At 35.9% G+C, this 23,414-nt stretch overlaps 1 protein-coding gene across 2 annotated transcripts in view; it reads right to left on the bottom strand.

Moving 5' to 3' along the window:
• The window catches only part of LOC132554845 (serine/arginine repetitive matrix protein 2-like), a 167,106-nt gene that overhangs the window by 47,419 nt on the left and 96,273 nt on the right, over positions 1–23,414 (bottom strand). For both annotated transcript variants that reach the window (XM_060219204.1, XM_060219277.1), the window contains exons 5-6: positions 21,282–21,356; positions 19,520–19,585 (exon numbers count right to left, since the gene is read on the bottom strand). In XM_060219204.1, the coding sequence (XP_060075187.1) occupies positions 19,520–19,585; positions 21,282–21,356 (141 nt within the window). The remainder of the gene's footprint in view (positions 1–19,519; positions 19,586–21,281; positions 21,357–23,414) is intronic.

Here is a 23,414-nt window from a genome sequence, read left to right as displayed (position 1 = left end):
TTATTTATGTATAAATGTATCAGGATACTTTTTAGCAGAAGGGTGATTTTTTGTGCAAGACACCGCGCTAAAAACAGCCATGATGGAGCCGTCTGATGTTTCTGTCTTCCTGATACCACAGCAACACAAAGAACAACAATAAATTTTTGACGTTCCTATATCATTTGCTAAATGCAAAATTTTAACGTAATCAAATGAGATTCTGTCAAAGAAAACCTTAAAAGTTAGATAAAGACTGGCATAAGGACCATATTTCAAAGGGACTAAATTTTTTCTGGAAGTTATTTTGAAATGTATAAAGTTCAAATCAGATACGGTGATGTTACGCAGTAGTCCTTTATTCATAACGTCATATTACTACACATGCAGAGTATGACAATAACAGGAATTACAAAGGTTATAGAGTCTATTGTAACAGTAACTGTAAATATAGCATTTGATCTGCGAGCTCTGACAAGAGAGCTGTGGGATTCCTTTGATTTAAACCACATTTTCTTCCTTTCTAACTAGTTTCATCCCAAATCCTCTTGGCAGTTACACATCTTCTTTACACAACACTTAATTCCATGACATAACAGCCTTAATCGTTAAATCTGAAGTCCTTAATTTATAATCTATCATTATTATTTTGTATAGAGTTGTTGAGCCCCTTTATCCTCAGATGTCTCAGATTAAATAGGAAGTATTTCAATAGCTATCATTTCTTATATTAGGCCCTGTCCTCTCAATCCCAACATGTGCAGCATCCTCAGTTTACCCTGTGTTTAAGTCCACTTGGATGCTCTGGAAAATGCTGTCATATGCTGGATTATGTAACATATACTTTTTTGTATGGGAGGAGAAGACTTAAGCTTTTGTCTTCAATCTCACAGACGACAATTTCATGAATGATCTAAATTCATGTGGTTAGAATCTCTCTAACTACACAGAGCTCACCTCTATAACCCCCTTTACCAGAGCTCACCTCTATAATCCCCTATACCAGAGCTCACCTCTATAACTCCTTATACCAGAGCTCAACTCTATAACAACCCTATACTATGGAGCTCACCTCTATAACCCCCTATACCACAGAGCTTACCTCTATAACCTCCTATACCACAGAACTCACCTCTATAACCCCCTATACCATGAAGCTAACCTCTATAACCCCCTATACCATGGAGCTCACCTCTATAACTCCCTATACCACAGAGCTTACCTCTATAACCCCCCTATACCACAGAGCTTACCTCTATAACCCCCTATACCATGAAGCTAACCTCTATAACCCCCTATACCATGGAGCTCACCTCTATAACCCCCTATACCACAGAGCTTACCTGTATAACCCCCCTATACCATGGATCTCACCTCTATAACCCTCTATACCACAGAGCTCACCTCTATAACCTCCTATACCATGAAGCCTACCTCTATAACCCCCTATACCATGGAGCTCACCTCTATAACCCCCTATATCATGGAGCTCACCTTTATAACTCCCTATACCACAGAGCTTACCTCTATAACCCCCTATACCATGGAGCTCACCTCTATAACCCTCTATACCACAGAGCTTACCTCTATAACTCCCTATACCACAGAGCTCACCTCTATAACTCCCTATATCATGGAGCTCACCTTTATAACTCTCTATACCACAGAGCTTACCTCTATAACCCCCTATACCATTGAGCTCACCACTATAACCCCCTATACCATGGAGCTCACCTCTATAACCCTCTATACCACAGAGCTCACCTCTATAACCTCCTATACCATGGAGCTCACCTCTATAACTCCCTATACCACAGAGCTTACCTCTATAACCCCCTATACCATGGAGCTCACCTCTATAACTCCCTATACCACAGAGCTCACCTCTATAACCTCCTATACCATGGAGCTCACCTCTATAACTCCCTATACCACAGAGCTCACCTCTATAACCTCCTATACCATGGAGCCTACCTCTATAACCCCCTATACCATGGAACTCACCTCTATAACCCCCTATACCACAGAGCTTACCTCTATAACCTCCTATACCATGGAGCCTACCTCTATAACCCCCTATACCATGGAGCTCACCTCTATAACCCCCTATACCATGGAGCTCACCTCTATAACCCCCTATACCACAGAGCTTACCTCTATAACCTCCTATACCATGGAGCCTACCTCTATAACCCCCTATACCATGGAGCTCACCTCTATAACCCCCTATACCATGGAGCCTACCTCTATAACCCCCTATACCATGGAGCTCACCTCTATAACTCCCTATACCACAGAGCTCACCTCTATAACCTCCTATACCATGGAGCCTACCTCTATAACCCCCTATACCATGGAGCTCACCTCTATAACCCCCTATACCATGGAGCTCACCTCTATAACTCCCTATACCACAGAACTTACCTCTGTAACCCCCTATACCATGGAGCTCACCCCTATAACTCCCTATACCACAGAGCCTACCTCTATAACCCCCTATACCATGGAGCTCACCTCTATAACCCCCTATATCAGAGTACTGGGTAAAGGAGTTGGTGAATGGTTTCAGAGGGGAACGTAACATTCCATTTAGTGTGAAGATCAAATTTTATGCTTTTAGAAAATGTCACATGTAGAAGGAGAGAACAGAAATAGATTTTACTTTTCAGATCAAAATCGAATCTGTAAGACCAGAAAGGAATCATCAGAAACTGATATATGAAAACCAAAACAGATAATTCCCTTTTTCCGGAGAAACAGTGAAAGCAACACTTGTTAAGATGTGTAAAACAAACCATAGACAATTCACAAGAATTCAAACTGCCAACCACCAGAACAGATATTAGAGCTTAAAGCTAGGTGAAAAAAAAGAAATAAGAAAACAGAATTGTCTTGTCAGATTTCCTGTAAAAAAGATGAATATAAACAGTAAGCTATAAAAACACATTCTCCTTATGTCTACCTCAGACCTAAATATATCTGAGGTGCTGAGAATTTGACAGTGTGGTAGATGGTAGACTTCCTGAAGCTGTGATTGTGACATACAGAGATGGGAGATTTAAGTTAACACCCCTAAACAGTTGTCAAACAAAATGATCAAATACATAATCTAGAGCAAGTGTGGTTACTAATACATTAGATCAGGAAATGGAAGCATGTGTAGCTATAGACACAATTAACCATGTGACTATAACATGTGTAGTTACAGACACAATTAACCAGGAGACCAGAACATGTGTATCTACAGACACAATTAACCATGTGACTAGAACATGTGTAGCTACAGACACAATTAACCATGTGACTAGAACATGTGTAGTTACAGACACAATTAACCATGTGACTAGAACATGTGTAGCTACAGACACAATTAACCAGGAGACCAGAACATGTGTATCTACAGACACAATTAACCATGTGACTAGAACATGTGTAGCTACAGACACAATTAACCAGGAGACCAGAACATGTGTAGCTACAGACACAATTAACCATGTGACTAGAACATGTGTAGCTACAGACACAATTAACCATGTTACCAGAACATATGTAGCTACAGACACAATTAACCATGTGACTAGAACATGTGTAGCTACAGACACAATTAACCATGTGACTAGAACATGTGTAGCTACAGACACAATTAACCATGTGACTAGAACATGTGTATCTACAGACAAAATTAACCAGGAGACCAGAACATGTGTAGCTACAGACACAATTAACCATGTTACCAGAACATGTGTATCTACAGACACAATTAACCATGTGACTAGAACATGTGTAGCTACAGACACATTTAACCAGGAGACCAGAACATGTGTATCTACAGACACAATTAACCAGGAGACCAGAACATGTGTATCTACAGACACAATTAACCATGTGACTAGAACATGTGTAGCTACAGACACATTTAACCAGGAGACCAGAACATGTGTAGCTACAGACACATTTAACCACAATTAACCATGGAGACCAGAACATTTAACCAGGAGACCAGAACATGTGTAGCTACAGACACATTTAACCAGGAGACCAGAACATATGTAGCTACAGACCAGGAGAGTAGAGCATGTGTATTTACTGACATAATTATCCAGTCAATTCAGGTTACAAAAGAAGTTATGTCACCTTGACTTGGGTAAAGATATTTGACTGCAGGCAGCACCTGATTTATGAGGACTAAAACAAGGTTATAGGCAACCCAACCCCTCGGGGACATATCCTCTCTCGATCAATACAATGTGACTAAGTTGGGCTTGGTGTTAATGTGTCATATCTAGCTGAGGATTTTGCGAGATCGGTTCAAATGGATGAGGCCCCCCCCCCCCCATTGTAATAGTGAAAGGTTCAAAGAGATGATTTTGTTAATTTGTATGCAACTGTGTACAACTTATGTTTCGTAGTTTAATTGACAAGTTGATTTAACATACATGAATTTGGAATTTTGTTCTCTGTAAGTACCAAATTATGTAGAAATAAGATGATGTTCCTCTTTTTTGAGTTATCTCCCCCTGGTGGCCATCTTTTTTTAGAATGCCGAGAAATTCAACACTGCATGAGGTCTTTCCATACTTGATATTTGTATGAAGTTTCATGAAAATTGCCTTGCGAATGAAGTTGTTAGGTGGTATATACTGATTTGAAAGAACATGAACTCTGCTATATTCTGCAAGTCCATTAAATACAGCAGCAGGTATGTTGTTTAGCAACAGAAGGCATGAAACACAAGTCCATTAAATACAGTAGCAGGTATGTTGTTTAGCAACAAAAGGCATGAAACACAAGTCCATTAAATACAGTAGCAGGTATGTTGTTCAGCAACAAAAGGCATGAAACACAAGTCCATTAAATACAGTAGCAGGTATGTTGTTTAGCAACAAAAGGCATGAAACACAAATCCATTAAATACAGTAGCAGGTATGTTGATTAGCAACAAAAGGCATGAAACACTAGTCCATTAAATACAGTAGCAGGTATATTGATTAGCAACAAAAGGCATGAAACACAAGTCCATTAAATACAGTAGCAGGCATATTGTTTAGCAACAGAAGATCCAGTCAAAGTCAAAGAATATCACATGATCAACACCATCATCCCATCTGAGATACAGAGAATATCACATGATCAACACTATCATCCAATCAGAGATACAGAGAATATCACATGATCAACACCATCATCCAATCAGAGATACAGAAAATGTCACATGAGCAATGAACAACACCATCATCCAATCAGAGATACAGAGAATATCACATGATCAACACCATCATCCAATCAGAGATACAGAGAATATCACATGACCAACACCATCATCCAATCAGAGATACAGAGAATATCACATGATCAACACCATCATCCAATCAGAGATACAGAGAATATCACATGACCAACACCATCATCCAATCAGAGATACAGAGAATATCACATGATCAACATCATCCTCCAATCAGAGATACAGAGAATACCACATGACCAACACCATCATCCAATCAGAGATACAAAAAATGTCACATGATCAACACCATCATCCAATCAGAGATACAGAGAATATCATACACCTTCATCCAAAACAGGAAATTGATACAAAATATAAATAAATGTTAATAAGAGCAACAAGATTTTATCTTTCAATTTAGTTTTATTACAATATACATATGCAACATTTATACAACTGAATTTTAGAGCAAAATATACACACATTAAACGATAAGCACACAAAGAAATCATTGACAAAAATCTTATATGTGTTGTTTTGAGAGGCTCATATATAAGTATTTAATTATCTCAAAAGAAATTCTAAATCATAAACTACTTACTATGTTAATGTATTCATTGTTCATTTTGATGCTGTGTATTCATCACAAATTAATAGTGTGAACATAATAAATAAATAAAGACCTTGATTTACACAGATTTTGGTTTTCTTTGACTATAATTTTGTATCAAAATCTATATTCCAAGATAGGATAAATATGGAATTTTCAAAATAAAACTATTTCAGAAGGTACAGATCCATGAGGACTGTGCTGTACATACAGACAGGTAAATATCCATTAATAGTGTATTGTACCTATACATGAAAACTTCCATTTTGACTGATCTGGACCTATACAGGTAAACATCAGTTAGGACCTTGATGTACCTGTACAGGTAAACATTCATTAGGACCTTGATGTACCTGTACAGGTAAACATCAGTTAGAACCTTGATGTACCTGTACAGATAAACATCAGTTAGGACCTTGATGTACCTGTACAGGTAAACATCAGTTAGGACCTTGATGTACCTGTACAGGTAAACATTCATTAGGACCTTGATGTACCTGTACAGGTAAACATCAGTTAGGACCTTGATGTACCTGTACAGATAAACATCAGTTAGGACCTTGATGTACATGTACAGGTAAACATCAGTTAGGACCTTGATGTACCTGTACAGGTAAACATCAATGATGACCTTAATGTACCTGTACAGGTAAACATCAATTAGGACATTGATGTACCTGTACAGGTAAACATCAGTTAGGACCTTGATGTACCTGTACAGATAAACATCAGTTAGGACCTTGATGTACCTGTACAGGTAAACATCAGTTAGGACCTTGATGTACCTATACAGGTAAACATCAGTTAGGACCTTGATGTACCTATACAGGTAAACATCAGTTAGGACCTTGATGTACCTGTACAGATAAACATCAATTAGGACCTTGATGTACCTGTACAGGTAAACATCAATGATGACCTTAATGTACCTGTACAGGTAAACATCAGTTAGGACCTTGATGTACCTGTACAGATAAACATCAGTTAGGACCTTGATGTACCTGTACAGATAAACATCAATTGGGACCTTGATGTACCTGTACAGGTAAACATCAGTTAGGACCTTGATGTACCTGTACAGGTAAACATCAATGATGACCTTAATGTACCTGTACAGGTAAACATTCATTAGGACTGCACTTTACCTGTACAGGTAAACATTCATTAGGACTGCACAGTACCTGTACAGGTAAGTATTCATTAGAACTGCGAAGTTCCTGTAACGGTAAATATTCATAAGGACTTTGCTGTACCTACAGAAAAAATCATTATCTTGGCTATAACACATTATACATTTTTTTATTCCTGGATTTCATAGATTTTTATTCCTGAATAACGTGTCTTAAACTGGCTACAGAATGGCCCTAGGCTTAAATCATATTCCTTGTTACCGAGAAACTGTTCCATCAGCCAAAATTTTACATATGATTGCATGTTTTATCACGATAAGAAAATGTGATTATCTATTTTATTTTCAATTTTGTTTCCATTTTGATAGCCTATAACTGAATGTCACTTTTTTATTGCATGCTCAGTAATCAGTTTTTTGGAAGATGTGTGTTTTTTAAGTCATGCATGCCTCTTCAACATCTATTTCCTGCCTATCACAGCAAAGTACATTATTATCAAAGTAATTGAAAATTGAACAAAACGGTTTAAAAACAAAGTATACGAAAAAATTCCGGTCTAACATTTTTTTTATAATGTGCATTGGTCCTAGCAATTTAGCAATACTTTCGTATCTCTCTTGAACAATCAGTGAAAATTCATTTTAATAGAATTGTCGTTTATACTTTACAACAATATCGTCCTCCTGTATTCTATAATAAAAGTTAGAACAGTGAAAGTTTGGAGCCTACTGGGTAGTTTCCCCCAGAAGATATCATTGCTAGTATCTGATTTCAATCACATTACCGTTTTGGAGTTATTCCCCGAAGCAAAAACCTACAAATTACATGTGAGCTGGCAGAAGGTTACATAAATGTGAACTCTTTCCCATTTGTCCTTGCACCGTTTGATATAAGTTTGGTTGAAATGTCCAAATATATGGTATTCCCTGTAGTAGTGCAACTTAATGTGTTATAAATTTGTTTTGTTCTAAACAATATCACACAGTTAAGATATTGAAAATCTCATGATATTTGGTTTCAATCATTCGTAAAGTCGGAATCGGTTTCCGTGATATTGAGACAAGCAGTGTTGTAAAGTGTTTGCATGTGATATTGTAGGATTGCCTGGGCCCCAGTTGGAATACATGTCCTGTTCGGAGGTAGAGAGTAGTATGATTGATAGTTTAAGGCCTCGTGTAACAAGCTTTACAGACACCGCTACGTTCCATACATGCACGTCCCAATTCTGTTAAAAGTGTGACAGATCTTTTCCTTTAACAGGTTAGGCAGACAAGTTTATATGAACTGTGTTCTCTATAAGTTTTCCAGACAGATTCATGAACTGTCCGTGTCCCAATACATGTACGACTGTCATCGACAAAACCATCATAGATTCTGATGTACATTCACATTCAAGGAAAATTGATATTGATAGACCAACAAAATGTCACCTTCCTAAAAAGTATAAAAGTCAGGAAACGGGAACTAGACAATGTCTGTAAGACATGAAAGTCTCCTTCCAATACATATCAGTATAATCATTTACAGAAGCTTTGACCTCCTGACCCCATTCTTTTGACTGATAACCATCTTGATACACTATGGTGTATAACTTAATGTCATGTTACTATGGGGAAAATATGAACCAAAACTTTTTTCACAAGATGTCACTTTGACCAAGACTGCAATAGGACAGGTACAGACATGCATGGCAAGTATGACATGCTTCCTATCTCCAACCACAACCAAAAACCTGTATCTTCTGAAACATGTCACCAATGGTATTGAAAGCTTCTTGTCAAAATTTTTTTTAAATTGAATTACCAAATGTCTTTCTGTGGGCCTTTGGATTATCTGTGTTAGCTCTTTCCATATTTAATTTAAGTTTTGCTGTCCTTTATTTTGAGTATGATGATTTTCTGAGCACATGGATGGTAGTGCCTGCTTTGATTTAAGCCCCTGTGGTGCTAGTGATATCAGTATGTTCTTCATGTAACGGTTACATTCTATTGAAATGAGCAGAAACTTGTTAATATAGGAACAACTGTTACTGCTCAGTATGATAATGCTATTTAAGTACAAGTGTTAACCTGTATGTTCATCAAGTAACTGGTGTGTATGCATGTTACCACTCATGTTTCATAGCGTACATGTACTTACATGTATATTTCTCTATATATTATTTCTTGTTTCCTTAAGTTTTTTCACCAATTACCCAGAAATCACAAGCTGAACCCAAGCTTACCATTTTGGTGTTCATGTCAAACAACCACAGGGGCATGACACAATGTTTCTGAGGGATGACGGCTGGTATGGTAAACAACATCACAGAATACAATAGCCTATTATACGATTTAGTCTATTGTATCGTAGTTCTGTTTTCCTTAAAGGTAATTAATTTGTGAAAACTTTGTTACTGATCTTTTTAAAAATTGAAAAGTATTTGGTGGAATACCTGTGCCTTTTCTGAGAATGGTGCATCTCTGTGTGATGTTTTGTTGTTCTTTACTGTTCATAGAACACCATACAAACTCTCATTCCCCTTGTATAAACAATCCATACAAAAACCCGTCTATTTCTGGTCATCTGACTGATCATCAACAAATGATTGCCCTTAATGTGATTAATGAAGTCAAATATATGTATCATGATTCCTTTTTTATTTTTGTTAAACACACATCATTCCTACTTGTGACCACACCAAACTACTTGTGACCACACCAAACTGGCAAGGAAATGTTTCATGACATCTTAAGGTATCACAAAGAGGAAAAGGCGTGGCATGTTTACCCTGATGTCATGTCAAGGAGCACAGGAGCACTTTTTGTGACAATTCTTCATGACACAAGGACAGACATGTGACATTTCTTCATGATATGAAGACAGAAATGTGACATTTCTTCATGACACGAGGACAGACGTGACAATTCTTCATGACACGAGGACAGACATGTGACATTTCTTCATGACACGAGGACAGAAATGTGACAATTCTTCATGACATGAGGACAGACATGTGACAATTCTTCAAGACACGAGGACAGAAATGTGACATTTCTTCATGACACGAGGACAGAAATGTGACAATTCTTCAAAACATGAGAACAGACATGTTACAATTCTTCATGACATGAGGACAGAAATGTGACAATTCTTCAAAACATGAGGACAGACATGTGACAATTCTTCATGACATGAGGACAGAAATGTGACAATTCTTCATGACATGAGGACAGACATGTGACAATTCTTCAAGACATGAGGACAGAAATGTGACAATTCTTCATGACACGAGGACAGAAATGTGACAATTCTTCAAAACATGAGGACAGACATGTTACAATTCTTCATGACACAAGGACAGAAATGTGACAATTCTTCAAAACATGAGGACAGACATGTTACAATTCTTCATGACATGGGACAGAAATGTGACAATTCTTCATAAAACATGTTAATTTTTATGTAATAGGACAGAAATGTGACAATTCTTCATGAAACGAGGACAGAAATGTGACAATTCTTCAAGACATGAGGACAGAAATGTGACAATTCTTCATGACATGAGGACAGACATGTGACATTTCTTCATGACATGAGGACAGACATGTGACATTTCTTCATGACACGAGGACAGAAATGTGACATTTCTTCATGACACGAGGACAGACATGTGACAATTCTTCAAGGAATGAGGACAGAAATGTGACAATTCTTCATGACATGAGGACAGACATGTTACAATTCTTTATGACATGAGGACAGAAATACAGAAGTATGTGGGTAAACTTTCCTTCAGATTGTAATACTGTAGAAATATTCAGTATGGGTTTAAGGAAAATTGTTCATAAAACTAATCTTTATGTAATATTACAGATATTCACAACATAAATATGTTTTGGGTGAAACACCCTAGCCATGTTTTGTGTTATATTAAAAACATTTTCAGTATAAGATGTTTTAGGGTGAAACACCCCAGCTATGTGTTGTGTTATACTAAAACCATTTTCAGTATAAGATGTTTTAGGGTGAAACACCCCAGCTATGTGTTGTGTTATACTAAAAACATTTTCAGCATAAGATGTTTTAGGGTGAAACACCCCAGCTATGTGTTGTGTTATATCAAAAACATTCTCAGCATAAGATGTTTTAGGGTGAAACACCCCAGCTATGTGTTGTGTTATACTAAAAACATTCTCAGTATAAGATGTTTTCGGATGAGACAACCAAGCTATGTGTTGTGTTATATTAAAATCATTTGCAATATAAGATATAAAATATTTTAGGGAGAAACACCACAGCTATATGTTGTGTTATACTAAAAACATTCTCAGCATAAGATGATTTAGGATGAAACACTCAAGATTTCTGTGGTCAATATATTCTCTACATGGTGTTGCTACTACCAATGCTACACACAAGTCACATTGAATGGTAAAAGAGATCTGTATATATCTATTGTGTCTATAATGAAGAGTACTGCTCTATTAACTACTCAGCGTTGCGCCCCGATGTCCTGCCGGCCATTCGTCAGTGGGTGGGGCTTTGTCCATTATTCTGTGAAGCCTTCTATCTTGCCCTGTTAGCAGTTTTTTTTGTGGCTAGTGAATGAAGCAAATCCTTTATTTCTCGCCACAAGTATCAAAATAACGAAAGTGTTCCACGTGATCAGACAGAGAAACATCATCAATCAATCGTTGATTTCCACATCTACGCTAACCTGGTCAAGCAGTAAAACTGCGCGAAATTCTACGTAAATGTTCTATTTTCAAAAAGCATGATTTTCCAATCAAAGTACAAATGTAATTATCACCTCATTTAAATGTTAAAACCCTTATCCTGCTTCTTCCTATTGGCAATTGAATTCCTATTGAACGGCTCTGAATATGAAAATAAGCCTAACCTAGAGTGGTGATAATCTAACAGGCATCTGTTGTTACTGTGAGACAGAGATGTCTGTCATTAATGTGAGACAGAGATATCTGCTGTTACTGTGAGACAAATACATCTGTTGTTACTGTGAGACAGATACGTCTGTTGTTACTGTGAGTAAGAGTTGTCTATTGTAAATGTGAGTTAGAGAGGTCTGTTGTTACTGTGAGTTAGAGACTTCTGTTGTTACTGTGAGTACGAGAGGTCTGTCATTACTGTGATTTAGAGACATCTGTTGTTACTGTGAGTTAGAGAGGTCTGTTGTTACTGTGAGTTAGAGATGTCTGTTGTTACTGTGAGTTAGAGATGTCTGTTGTTACTGTGAGTTAGAGATGTCTGTTGTTAATGTGAGTTAGAGAGGTCTGTTGTTACTGTGAGTTAGAGATGTCTGTTGTTACTGTGATTTAGTGACTTCTGTTGTTACTGTGAGTTAGAGACATCTGTTGTTACTGTGAGTTAGAGAGGTCTGTTGTTACTATGAGTTAGAGACTTCTGTTGTTACTGTGAGTTGGAGATGTCTGTTGTTACTGTGAGTTAGAGACTTCTGTTGTTACTGTGAGTTAGAGACTTCTGTTGTTACTGTGAGTTAGAGATGTCTGTTGTTACTGTGATTTAGTGACTTCTGTTGTTACTGTGAGTTAGAGACATCTGTTGTTACTGTGAGTTAGAGAGGTCTGTTGTTACTGTGAGTTAGATACATCTGTTGTTACTGTGAGCTAGAGATGTCTGTTGTTACTGTGAGTTAGAGACATCTGTTGTTACTGTGAGTTAGAGATGTCTGTTGTTACTGTGAGACAGACGTCTGTTGTTACTGTGAGTTAGCGATGTCTGTTGTTACTGTGAGTTACAGACATCTGTTGTTACTGTGAGCTAGAGACATCTGTTGTTACTGTGAGTTAGCGATGTCTGTTGTTACTGTGAGTTACAGACATCTGTTGTTACTGTGAGCTAGAGACATCTGTTGTTACTGTGAGTTAGAGACATCTGTTGTTACTGTGAGTTAGAGACTTCTGTTGTTACTGTGAGTTAGAGATGTCTGTTGTTAATGTGAGTTAGAGAGGTCTGTCATTTCTGTGAGTTAGAGACATCTGTTGTTACTGTGAATTAGAGATGTCTGTTGTTACTGTGAGACAGAGACGTCTGTTGTTACTGTGAGTTAGAGAGGTCTCTTGTTAATGTGAGTTAGAGATGTCTGTTGTTAATGTGAGTTAGAGAGGTCTGTCATTTCTGTGAGTTAGAGACATCTGTTGTTACTGTGAGTTAGAGATATCTGTTGTTACTATGAGTTAGAGAAATCTGTTGTTACTGTGAGTTAGAGAGGTCTGTTGTTACTGTGAGTTAGAGACATCTGTTGTTACTGTGAGTTAGAGAGGTCTGTCATTACTGTGAGTTAGAGACATCTGTTGTTACTGTGAGTTAGAGAGGTCTGTTGTTACTGTGAGTTAGAGACATCTGTTGTAACTGTGAGTTAGAGACATCTGTTGTTACTGTGAGTTAGAGAGGTCTGTTGTTACTGTGAGTTAGAGACATCTGTTGTAACTGTGAGTTAGAGAGGTCTGTCATTACTTTGAGTAAGAGTTGTCTGTCTTAATTTCTACCTAGAGCCCTTTGTCACAATTACAAGTTCAAGACTTTGGTCGTCACTAAGAGTTTAACACCTCTCTTTCACTAAAATAAATACTTCCTATTCAACATCTTTCATACTGAGTACATACCCATCACAATCCCAGAGGCTAAAACCTTGATTAGGTCTGCTGTAAAACTCTACTCCTGTAGACATTCATCATAAAGGATTTTACATTAATGTCACATGAAAATTTAAAGTCTTTGTACTGAAATGAAGTCAATATATCTACAGGTAATAAACAATGAGAACCTAAGCCAATCATCCTGTCTCTTATAGAACCATCTCTACAGAACAGGTTAATTACTCCTGTTTACACTGAAATTCAGTTTTTATGCATTTAGAATTCTTCTTAGTGTTGCACATTGTTTTAAGAATTCTGATACCAGTCTCTGGTACTTGAAGAATTAACACAGTAGTCTTGAATGTTCATCAATCTGATACCAGTCTAGTATATGTTTAGAATCTTAATGCCAGTATCTTGCATGTGTATAATTCTCACACCAGTCTAGTTGATGTTTAGAATCTTAATGCCAGTCTCTTGCATGTGTATAATTCTCACACCAGTCTAGTTTATGTTTAGAATCTTAATGCCAGTATCTTGTATGTGTATAATTCTCACACCAGTCTAGTTTATGTTTAGAATCTTAATGCCAGTATCTTGTATGTGTATAATTCTCACACCAGTCTAGTTGATGTTTAGAATCTTGATACCAGTCTCTTGTATGTATAGAATTATAATGTAAGTCTTGCATATATCTTGAAATATGTTTTGAATTCTGCTGCCCGTATTTTGTATGTTTTGAATTCTGCTGCCCATATTTTGCATGTCTTGAATTCTGTTGCCTGTATTTTGCATGTCTTGAATTCTGCTGCCTGTATTTTGCATGTCTTGAATTCTGTTGCCCGTATCTTGCATGTCTTGAATTCTGTTGCCCGTATCTTGCATGTCTTGAATTCTGTTGCCCGTATTTTGCATGTTTTGAATTCTGTTGCCCATATTTTGCATGTCTTGAATTCTGCTGCCCGTATTTTGTATGTCTTGAATTCTGCTGCCTGTATTTTGCATGTCTTGAATTCTGTTGCCCGTATTTTGTATTTGTTGAATTCTGTTGCCTGTATTTTGCATGTTTTGAATTCTGCTGCCTGTATTTTGCATGTCTTGAATTCTGTTGCCTGTATTTTGCATGTTTTGAATTCTGCTGCCTGTAAATCCTATGTTTTGAATTCTGCTGCCTGTAAATCCTATGTTTTGAATTCTGCTGCCTGTAATTTGCATGTCTTGAATTCTGTTGCCTGTATTTTGCATGTTTTGAATTCTGCTGCCTGTAAATCCTATGTTTTGAATTCTGCTGCCTGTAATTTGCATGTCTTGAATTCTGTTGCCTGTATTTTGCATGTTTTGAATTCTGCTGCCTGTAAATCCTATGTTTTGAATTCTGCTGCCTGTAATTTGCATGTCTTGAATTCTGTTGCCTGTATTTTGCATGTTTTGAATTCTGCTGCCTGTAAATCCTATGTTTTGAATTCTGCTGCCTGTAAATCCTATGTTTTGAATTCTGCTGCCTGTATTTTGCATGTCTTGAATTCTGTTGCCTGTATTTTGCATGTCTTGAATTCTGTTGCCTGTATTTTGCATGTTTTGAATTCTGCTGCCTGTAAATCCTATGTTTTGAATTCTGCTGCCTGTAATTTGCATGTCTTGAATTCTGTTGCCTGTATTTTGCATGTTTTGAATTCTGCTGCCTGTAAATCCTATGTTTTGAATTCTGCTGCCTGTAATTTGCATGTCTTGAATTCTGTTGCCTGTATTTTGCATGTTTTGAATTCTGCTGCCTGTAAATCCTATGTTTTGAATTCTGCTGCCTGTAATTTGCATGTCTTGAATTCTGTTGCCTGTATTTTGCATGTTTTGAATTCTGCTGCCTGTAAATCCTATGTTTTGAATTCTGCTGCCTGTAAATCCTATGTTTTGAATTCTGCTGCCTGTATTTTGCATGTCTTGAATTCTGTTGCCTGTATTTTGCATGTCTTGAATTCTGCTGCCTGTATTTTGCATGTCTTGAATTCTGTTGCCCGTATTTTGTATTTGTTGAATTCTGTTGCCTGTATTTTGCATGTTTTGAATTCTGCTGCCTGTATTTTGCATGTCTTGAATTCTGTTGCCTGTATTTTGCATGTTTTGAATTCTGCTGCCTGTAAATCCTATGTTTTGAATTCTGCTGCCTGTAAATCCTATGTTTTGAATTCTGCTGCCTGTAATTTGCATGTCTTGAATTCTGTTGCCTGTATTTTGCATGTTTTGAATTCTGCTGCCTGTAAATCCTATGTTTTGAATTCTGCTGCCTGTAATTTGCATGTCTTGAATTCTGTTGCCTGTATTTTGCATGTTTTGAATTCTGCTGCCTGTAAATCCTATGTTTTGAATTCTGCTGCCTGTAAATCCTATGTTTTGAATTCTGCTGCCTGTATTTTGCATGTCTTGAATTCTGTTGCCTGTATTTTGCATGTTTTGAATTCTGCTGCCTGTAAATCCTATGTTTTGAATTCTGCTGCCTGTAAATCCTATGTTTTGAATTCTGCTGCCTGTAATTTGCATGTCTTGAATTCTGTTGCCTGTATTTTGCATGTTTTGAATTCTGCTGCCTGTAAATCCTATGTTTTGAATTCTGCTGCCTGTAAATCCTATGTTTTGAATTCTGCTGCCTGTAATTTGCATGTCTTGAATTCTGTTGCCTGTATTTTGTCTCTGTATGTGTTTAAAAGTTGGCCAACTGTCTCTGTGTTTTGAAGGTAGATAAACATCTCTGTATGTTTCTAGAAGTTAGCTTTCTCTGTGTTCAGAAGGTACATAAACATCTCTGTATGTTTCTAGAAGTTAGCTTTCTCTGTGTTCAGAAGGTACATAAACATCTCTGTATGTTTCTAGAAGTTAGCTTTCTCTGTGTTCAGAAGGTACATAAACATCTCTGTATGTTTCTAGAAGTTAGCTGTCTCTGTGTTTAGAAGGTACATAAACATCTCTGTATGTTTCTAGACGTTAGCTGTCTCTGTGTGTCCTATGAATGATATTGTCAGCAGTTGTCTTTGAAGAGAAGCAGCTAACACAGAATCATATGGCTAGTTACCTTGTTCAACAGACTACAATACGCTCCTCCAGACATCTCAACGTAGATATTATTGATAGACAATATAAATCCATAGACACGCTTTTGTCAACTTTGTTTCTATTTTAGTCACATAGGTCAAAAGGAGAATTGTTTGTAAATAGATAGTGCTGTAAATATCTTCCCTTATTAAACCATCAGAATCTATTTCACTGTATCTTCTCCTTATACAACAATGAATCTTTATCATAAAAACAGCTCTAAGCAGGAAACATTTGGATTAAGTATTCTGTTTTGCCCTCAGATACCATCATCCATGGCCTTGAAGATAAATTATTTAAGATGGCAAAATGGGATTCAAGATCATTATACTAGCTTTCTAGAATATTATTGTTTGACATGAAACAATCAAATTTTTGATGAATATTGAGTCAGAATCTGATCAGCTGATATTATGCAATATTTTTAAGGTAAACAATAAGATACTTGTAATACACATTAATGAGAGAAGCTGTTTCTGCGACAGTTTAAAGTGATCTTACCCACAGCCCTGTCATCAGTTATCCGTAAGGCTGCATCAAGTTCTCCATAAAAACTAGATCTTAATGTCTGCTTGTCTGAATAGTGTGACACAATGTTAGCACTTTAAGACCTATTACTCTAGCCAGACAATGTAGGTAATCACCCTTACTTTTCTTATCTCAGTCTTAGTCTCCTAAATCTTCGTCCGATATGAAACCAGAAAGAGGTTGTTAAGACATGATTGGTCTCCAATCTCATGCATAGAACTAAGATGTTGTCAGATGTGACCTTTGACCCTTAAACTTTGTCTACCTTTGACCCTTACACTTTGTCCACCTTAACCTGAACCATCAATATCACTACTATTTTTTTATCCTAAAACAGCTGATATCAGAACAATGTGTATCAAAATGGTTTTTCTTAAACACCACTCAACAGGTCCTAGGATTGATGACCTTGAACTTGAGGATGATACCACAGTTGCACGTTAGTTTAGAGGCAAGAAAAATTAAATGGTATACAGATTTATATAATACACACTCATCACCTTAAAAGAAAATACAGAACTGCAAGTAAGTTTCCTGTCACAGATTGGACATTTAATTGTGATATAACAGTTTATAGTGATTAAAACAAAGTCTTTTAATTACAGTATGTTTTGTACGAGATAGATTTTTCGTATCAAGAAAACAACCAATGAAATTCGGGGAAACATATGAGCCATTCACCCTGACAGGTCAAGCATATAAAACTACAATAGTTTGTGGTTACTGGTAAAAAAAAAAAGTTTTAAAATTAACAATTTATTTAAAAAGACTGCTTCAATTGATTCTTGTTACAAAGTTATTGTCAAATAAATCCAAGACCATAATTTTGTTCAAGTACTTAAAATTTTAAAGTTTAAAGGTTTTTTGAAGGCAATTATTAAACTCCATTGGCTGTTTTTAATTTTGATAGAATATATATAGAATATGAAACAATAAGATTTATACTGAAAATAATTATTTTTTATGAAACAGAAAAAGTTTTACAGTAAGAAACAAATACAGTGTGAAATCTACATAAAACAAAGGTGGAGACAAAAAAACATATTAAAATCTCGATTCTCAGAGATCTGTAGATTTAAGACACAACATATCTTATATTCTAATGTTAACACCGATCAATGAAATCAGTGTTGTAGATACATACACATATGATGAAATAATAAACCAAAGTTTAAAAAGAAAAAATGTCTCCCACAACAATATGACAATATGTAAATATTTGTGGGGATGTCAGCAGCTTCATAAGAACTACATGGTTGTGGTGCTTTGCCCATTGATCTAGAGTTTATAGTCAGCACAGTTGTTGGAGGAAACACTGTATCCATTGTAATATGGCTTGTAGACTTCATTGTAAATTCCAGCAATTTGAACAAACATAACGAGAACAGAATGTAATGCAGCGATATTACCTTGGACATCAGAGATCATATTTGCCACAGCTTTAACAATAAGCATTAAAAAATAAAAAAGAAGAAAAAAGATGTATGAGTGTACAGACATCAGAAATAAAATACAAAATGAAAAGTTTCTACTATATAATCAGCATTCGTAAAAACCAATAATGTTTCAAGTTTCCATCAATGTAGGGTCAAAATAATATGGCAATTGCTTATAAAATCTGTACAAAAAAGAATTTTTCAGCGAGACAGTGAAAAATAATTCCAGAATTTGACTAGCTAAATATTTGTCTTTTTTTAAAAGGAACTTGGACGTTACTGGTTTAGTAATGCTGAAACTACCAATACATTTCTTGTTCACCTCATATACCAAAGTAGATTGTCTCCCTTTGATTTCATGTATAGAGGCATCAAGAGTATAATTTCTTAAAACTTAAATGAATTTTCTTTAATATTATTATGTCATTACACCATTGCTATATAACCTACATGCATATATAGGTAGTAAAAGTAGAAACTGATCTCATGATCATATCTCAATGAATATCATTTCAATATGTCAAAAATTATTTTAACTTTAAGTCATACAGGCTTTTTATACCGATACATATCAAGATATCAAGATATATTTAAATGTTAAACAATAAAATTGAAAAGTCAAGATTACTTCAAAAGTTAAAACATTAAAAGGTAATGAAGTTATTCCAGCTGGTCGTGTAGTGCTTGTAAAAACTTATCACCGAAACCCTCTTACCATGTCCATCACAAAGTTAAGCCATAACTTACATTCTAAAAAAGCTTTCCTGATTTTTTTAAAAGGAGGCATGCATTTAAATGAAAGAAAATGCTTGGCTGAAGTCTAAAGAACTGGGTGGAATTCCAGGTTATGTAGAGGCCGGACAGAAATGGTGATGAACAACTTGACAACATCAAAATAAGTGTAACACTGACAACAGTTCTACACATACCGATCTCTTTTATGTTTTTTACTCTTCTTTTTCCTCTGTCTTCTCTCTGGGGAACTACTGTCTTCCCTGTAAGAAAGAACATCATCAAATCACACAAAGTTTAGGAAGAAAAATACAACCAAACATGGTATAGAATCAAGCTCCAATATTTACCACATGAAAAATTACTACCAGGGTTTTTTTTCTCTAGCAATAACCTTGTGCCTAGTAAAAAGTCGACCAATATTTATCAATGTTGTCATTTCATTACCTTTAAACATGAAGTAGCAGGTCTGAATTGGTTTTCTTGTTTGGGAAATGGACGACAAATAAAATATCAGTTTGCAGTCCAGTTTAATTTGTTTGGGAAAAAGAGGACAGACAAACAGAATATGTGTTGGCAGTCCTGTCTAATCTGTTTGGGAAATAGAGGGCAAATCTGTTTGAGTAATAGAGGACAGATGAAGAGAAAACTTGTTGGCAGTCCTGTCTAATCTGTTTGGGAAATAGAGGGCAAATTTGTTAGGGGAAAAAAAGGACAGACAAACAGAATATTTGTTGGCAGTCCTGTCTAATCTGTTTGGGAAATAGAGGGCAAATCTGTTTGAGTAATAGAGGACAGATGAAGAGAAAACTTGTTGGCAGTCCTGTCTAATCTGTTTGGGAAATAGAGGACCAACAAAATATCTGTGGGAAGTCCAGATTAATTGGTTTGGGAAATAGAAGACAGACAAACAGAATCCTAGAGTGGTCTTGTACACAAAACAAATGCTTGGGAGTTTTTTTTTACCATACAGTGGTAAACCAACTTTCAACAGAACAATTTTTGTATCCTTGGGAGTTTTTTTACCATACAGTGGTAAACCAACTTTCAACAGAACAGTTTTTGTATCCTTGGGTGTTTTTTTACCATAAAGTGGTAAACCAACTTTCAACAGAACAGTTTTTGTATCCTTGGGTGTTTTTTTACCATACAGTGGTAAACCAACTTTCAACAGAACAATTTTTGTATCCTTGGGTGTTTTTTTACCATACAGTGGTAAACCAACTTTCAACAGAACAGTTTTTGTATCCTTGGGTTTTTTTTTACCATAAAGTGGTAAACCAATTTTCAACAGAGCAATTTTTGTCTCCTTGGGTGTTTTTTTACCATACAGTGGTAAACCAACTTTCAACAGAACAATGTTTGTATCCTTTGGTGTTTTTTTACCATACAGTGGTAAACCAACTTTCAACAGAACAGTTTTTGTATCCTTGGGTGTTTTTTCAGTATCAGGAGGTACAGCCTCCCAGACAATGCTTCTTGGCACATTGAAGCTTACAAGTACAAACTACCAGTATCATGCCATCTCTTTTAAAAACAATGGTAAAACTGACTTCTTCAATGTACTTTACTTTCCTATCTCCATTCCCAAAAGAGTTCCTTGTTCTTTTAATCTGATTGGATGTCTACATAGAATCCAATGCTATAATTGACTTAAAAAATGTATTAAATGTGCCCACCTTCTTCATCACTAACAATGCCTATTGAACAGGTCTATAACTTGTAATACAATTTGTAGTACAATAAGATTTATCATGATAGCATCAGTAATAGAACAGAATACAAACTTGAAACACAATCATATTTTTGGTAAAACTACAATGAATATTGGTGGGTAATTAGATGTGTTGGTATTTCAACATAACTGCAACAGATATGGGTGGGCTTATTACTGGTCATGGGCCTACCTAAAGAATACTTAATGAGAGTTCAAGGTCAAGGTGAAAGGTTACATCATACCTTGATTTTGATTTCTTTTTCCGCTTCGGAGGTGGAGAGAGTGATCGTTCTGATGAACTGGAATCCCGTACTATACTGTAGAATCAAAAAAAAAATTGTTATTAGAACCAAAATAACACTTCTTTCACAATGTCAAAACATTTTTTTAAAAGTAATTTTCTCAATCAACAAATGTATCTGATTACATACATATATGTGTCTAACAGTAGTACCCAATCCCATTACAAGGTTTATCAATAGATTCTCTTCAGAAAACACCTGTGATAGAATGAACAAAAACTACAACTGGTTTTAAGAACAGAAATAACCTCAGTTCTCATTTCACATACCAGGATTAAACTGACCTGTTCTAAAAAGTTAATTACTAAGGGTCTTCATCGAAAAAAGTAGTATAGACGTACATTTTGGCAATATAAGTTAAATCTTAAAACATTATCTTCAATTGTTTTCTTGAAGTATATTAGCAGATATTCCAGCTAGCAGCTGGGCAAATTGATGTCCTTAGATTCTACAGATCCTTGTTGTTGAAGGGATTTATCAAACAAATATGAAGACCTGCATCCACCAGCGGACAACATGTGATGTTGCAGCATCTTGACCTTTGGCCTTTATTTACTTTGATGATTAACATTTATTTGACCTTAAAAACCTTTAATAAACTCCCTAAAGCTCATCTGTATCTGCTTTGACACATTTTAAGACCATTATGGCAATTGGAATAAGTAGTTACAATATTTGCTAAATTCATTGCACCAGATGACATTGAACGGAGGCCAAGATATTAAAATCTTAGCAAATTAAGAGACTTTAATCTGAGAAACAAACAGGCATAATGACTCTTAGCCTTACAATGTTTGAGAAGAAGTGGAAATCAAGAATATGTAACATATATGAAGATGTATAAGTTTGAACTTCTGGATCAGGCAAACTTAGAAAAAAAGACCATTAGCTGTCTTGATATATCTTTGACTAACAATCTGAAGTGTACGAAAGCATATTGACTTCATCAAGAGGCAAGTCAGAGTTCCAATTTCCCCTGTAAAAATTTGAAATAACTTTCCTTTTAGATTCACAAAAGAAAAAACAAGAATATGTCTAGTAAAATATACAAATGTATCTGCTATTATTATTGCTATATAAATAGAAGGAATGGTGACTTAGCATTTGAACTATGAAATACAACCTCCTTCATAGTTTTCTCAAACTTGGTGGTTGTATCAACTTTTATCAAAATCCCAATAGAAAACTACTCATGGCAACTGAAGGAAAAAACAAACATTTTGGAAAACAGCTTCATAATGTCATTACTAAATATGCATCCATGAAAAGATACAAAATTCAACAATGCCCCTGACCTTGACCTTTGCCTCAATGACCACGAAATTTAGTCAGCTGACCCCTTGTTTATTCTGACCAACTTTGCTTCATAATATCATCACAAAAATATGCATCTGTGAAAAATATAAAAAACTTGACCTTCATCTTTGCCAGAGTGACCTTGAGGTTTAGTTAATTCACTCCTTATTAATTCAAATCAACTGCTTCATAATGCTATAAAAATATGCAACAGTGTAAAAATACTAAATCTGACCTTGACCTCTGATCCAGTGACCTTGACTTTGGATCAGTTGATTCCTTGTTAAATTCAGACCAACTCTGCTTCGCAATTTCATAATAAATGAAGCAATACAGATATGTTTGGCATCCCATTACACGCCTATATACTGAATTTAGTCAAAAACGGATAATATCTAAATTCTGACCAATCAAAGGCCAGGATTATGTTGCTGTGTTGCCATAATAATTGTTTCTGAAAAACCTAGCAAATCCTACTATAGATTTTTATTAACATAGTTATACCTTTCGGCTACAGTCAAATAATAGAATCTGTTGGATAATCAACGAGTAATGGAGATTTATACTAAAACCTTTATACAGTTACCAGTTATGTGGAAAATAAATTTTCGGGGACCAAAGTTGTATGCATATCTATATATGGCCCTTTACATTGTTAACAGTTCATCAGTTTCTGGGAGAGTTGTCCAGACAATATTTAAGGATGACAGACATCCAGAGAGGCCAGGTGATTACAGTACACCCTTCTAACTTGCTGTGGGGGTTGGGGGTGGGGGG

Source organism: Ylistrum balloti, unplaced genomic scaffold (assembly GCF_031769215.1).
Source record: "Ylistrum balloti isolate Yb309-2 unplaced genomic scaffold, AGI_CSIRO_Ybal_v1 Utg369566, whole genome shotgun sequence".
Taxonomy (NCBI): Eukaryota; Metazoa; Mollusca; class Bivalvia; order Pectinida; family Pectinidae; genus Ylistrum; species Ylistrum balloti.
Note: the sequence above shows the minus strand (reverse complement) of the source record. Positions and strands in the feature narration are given on the sequence as shown.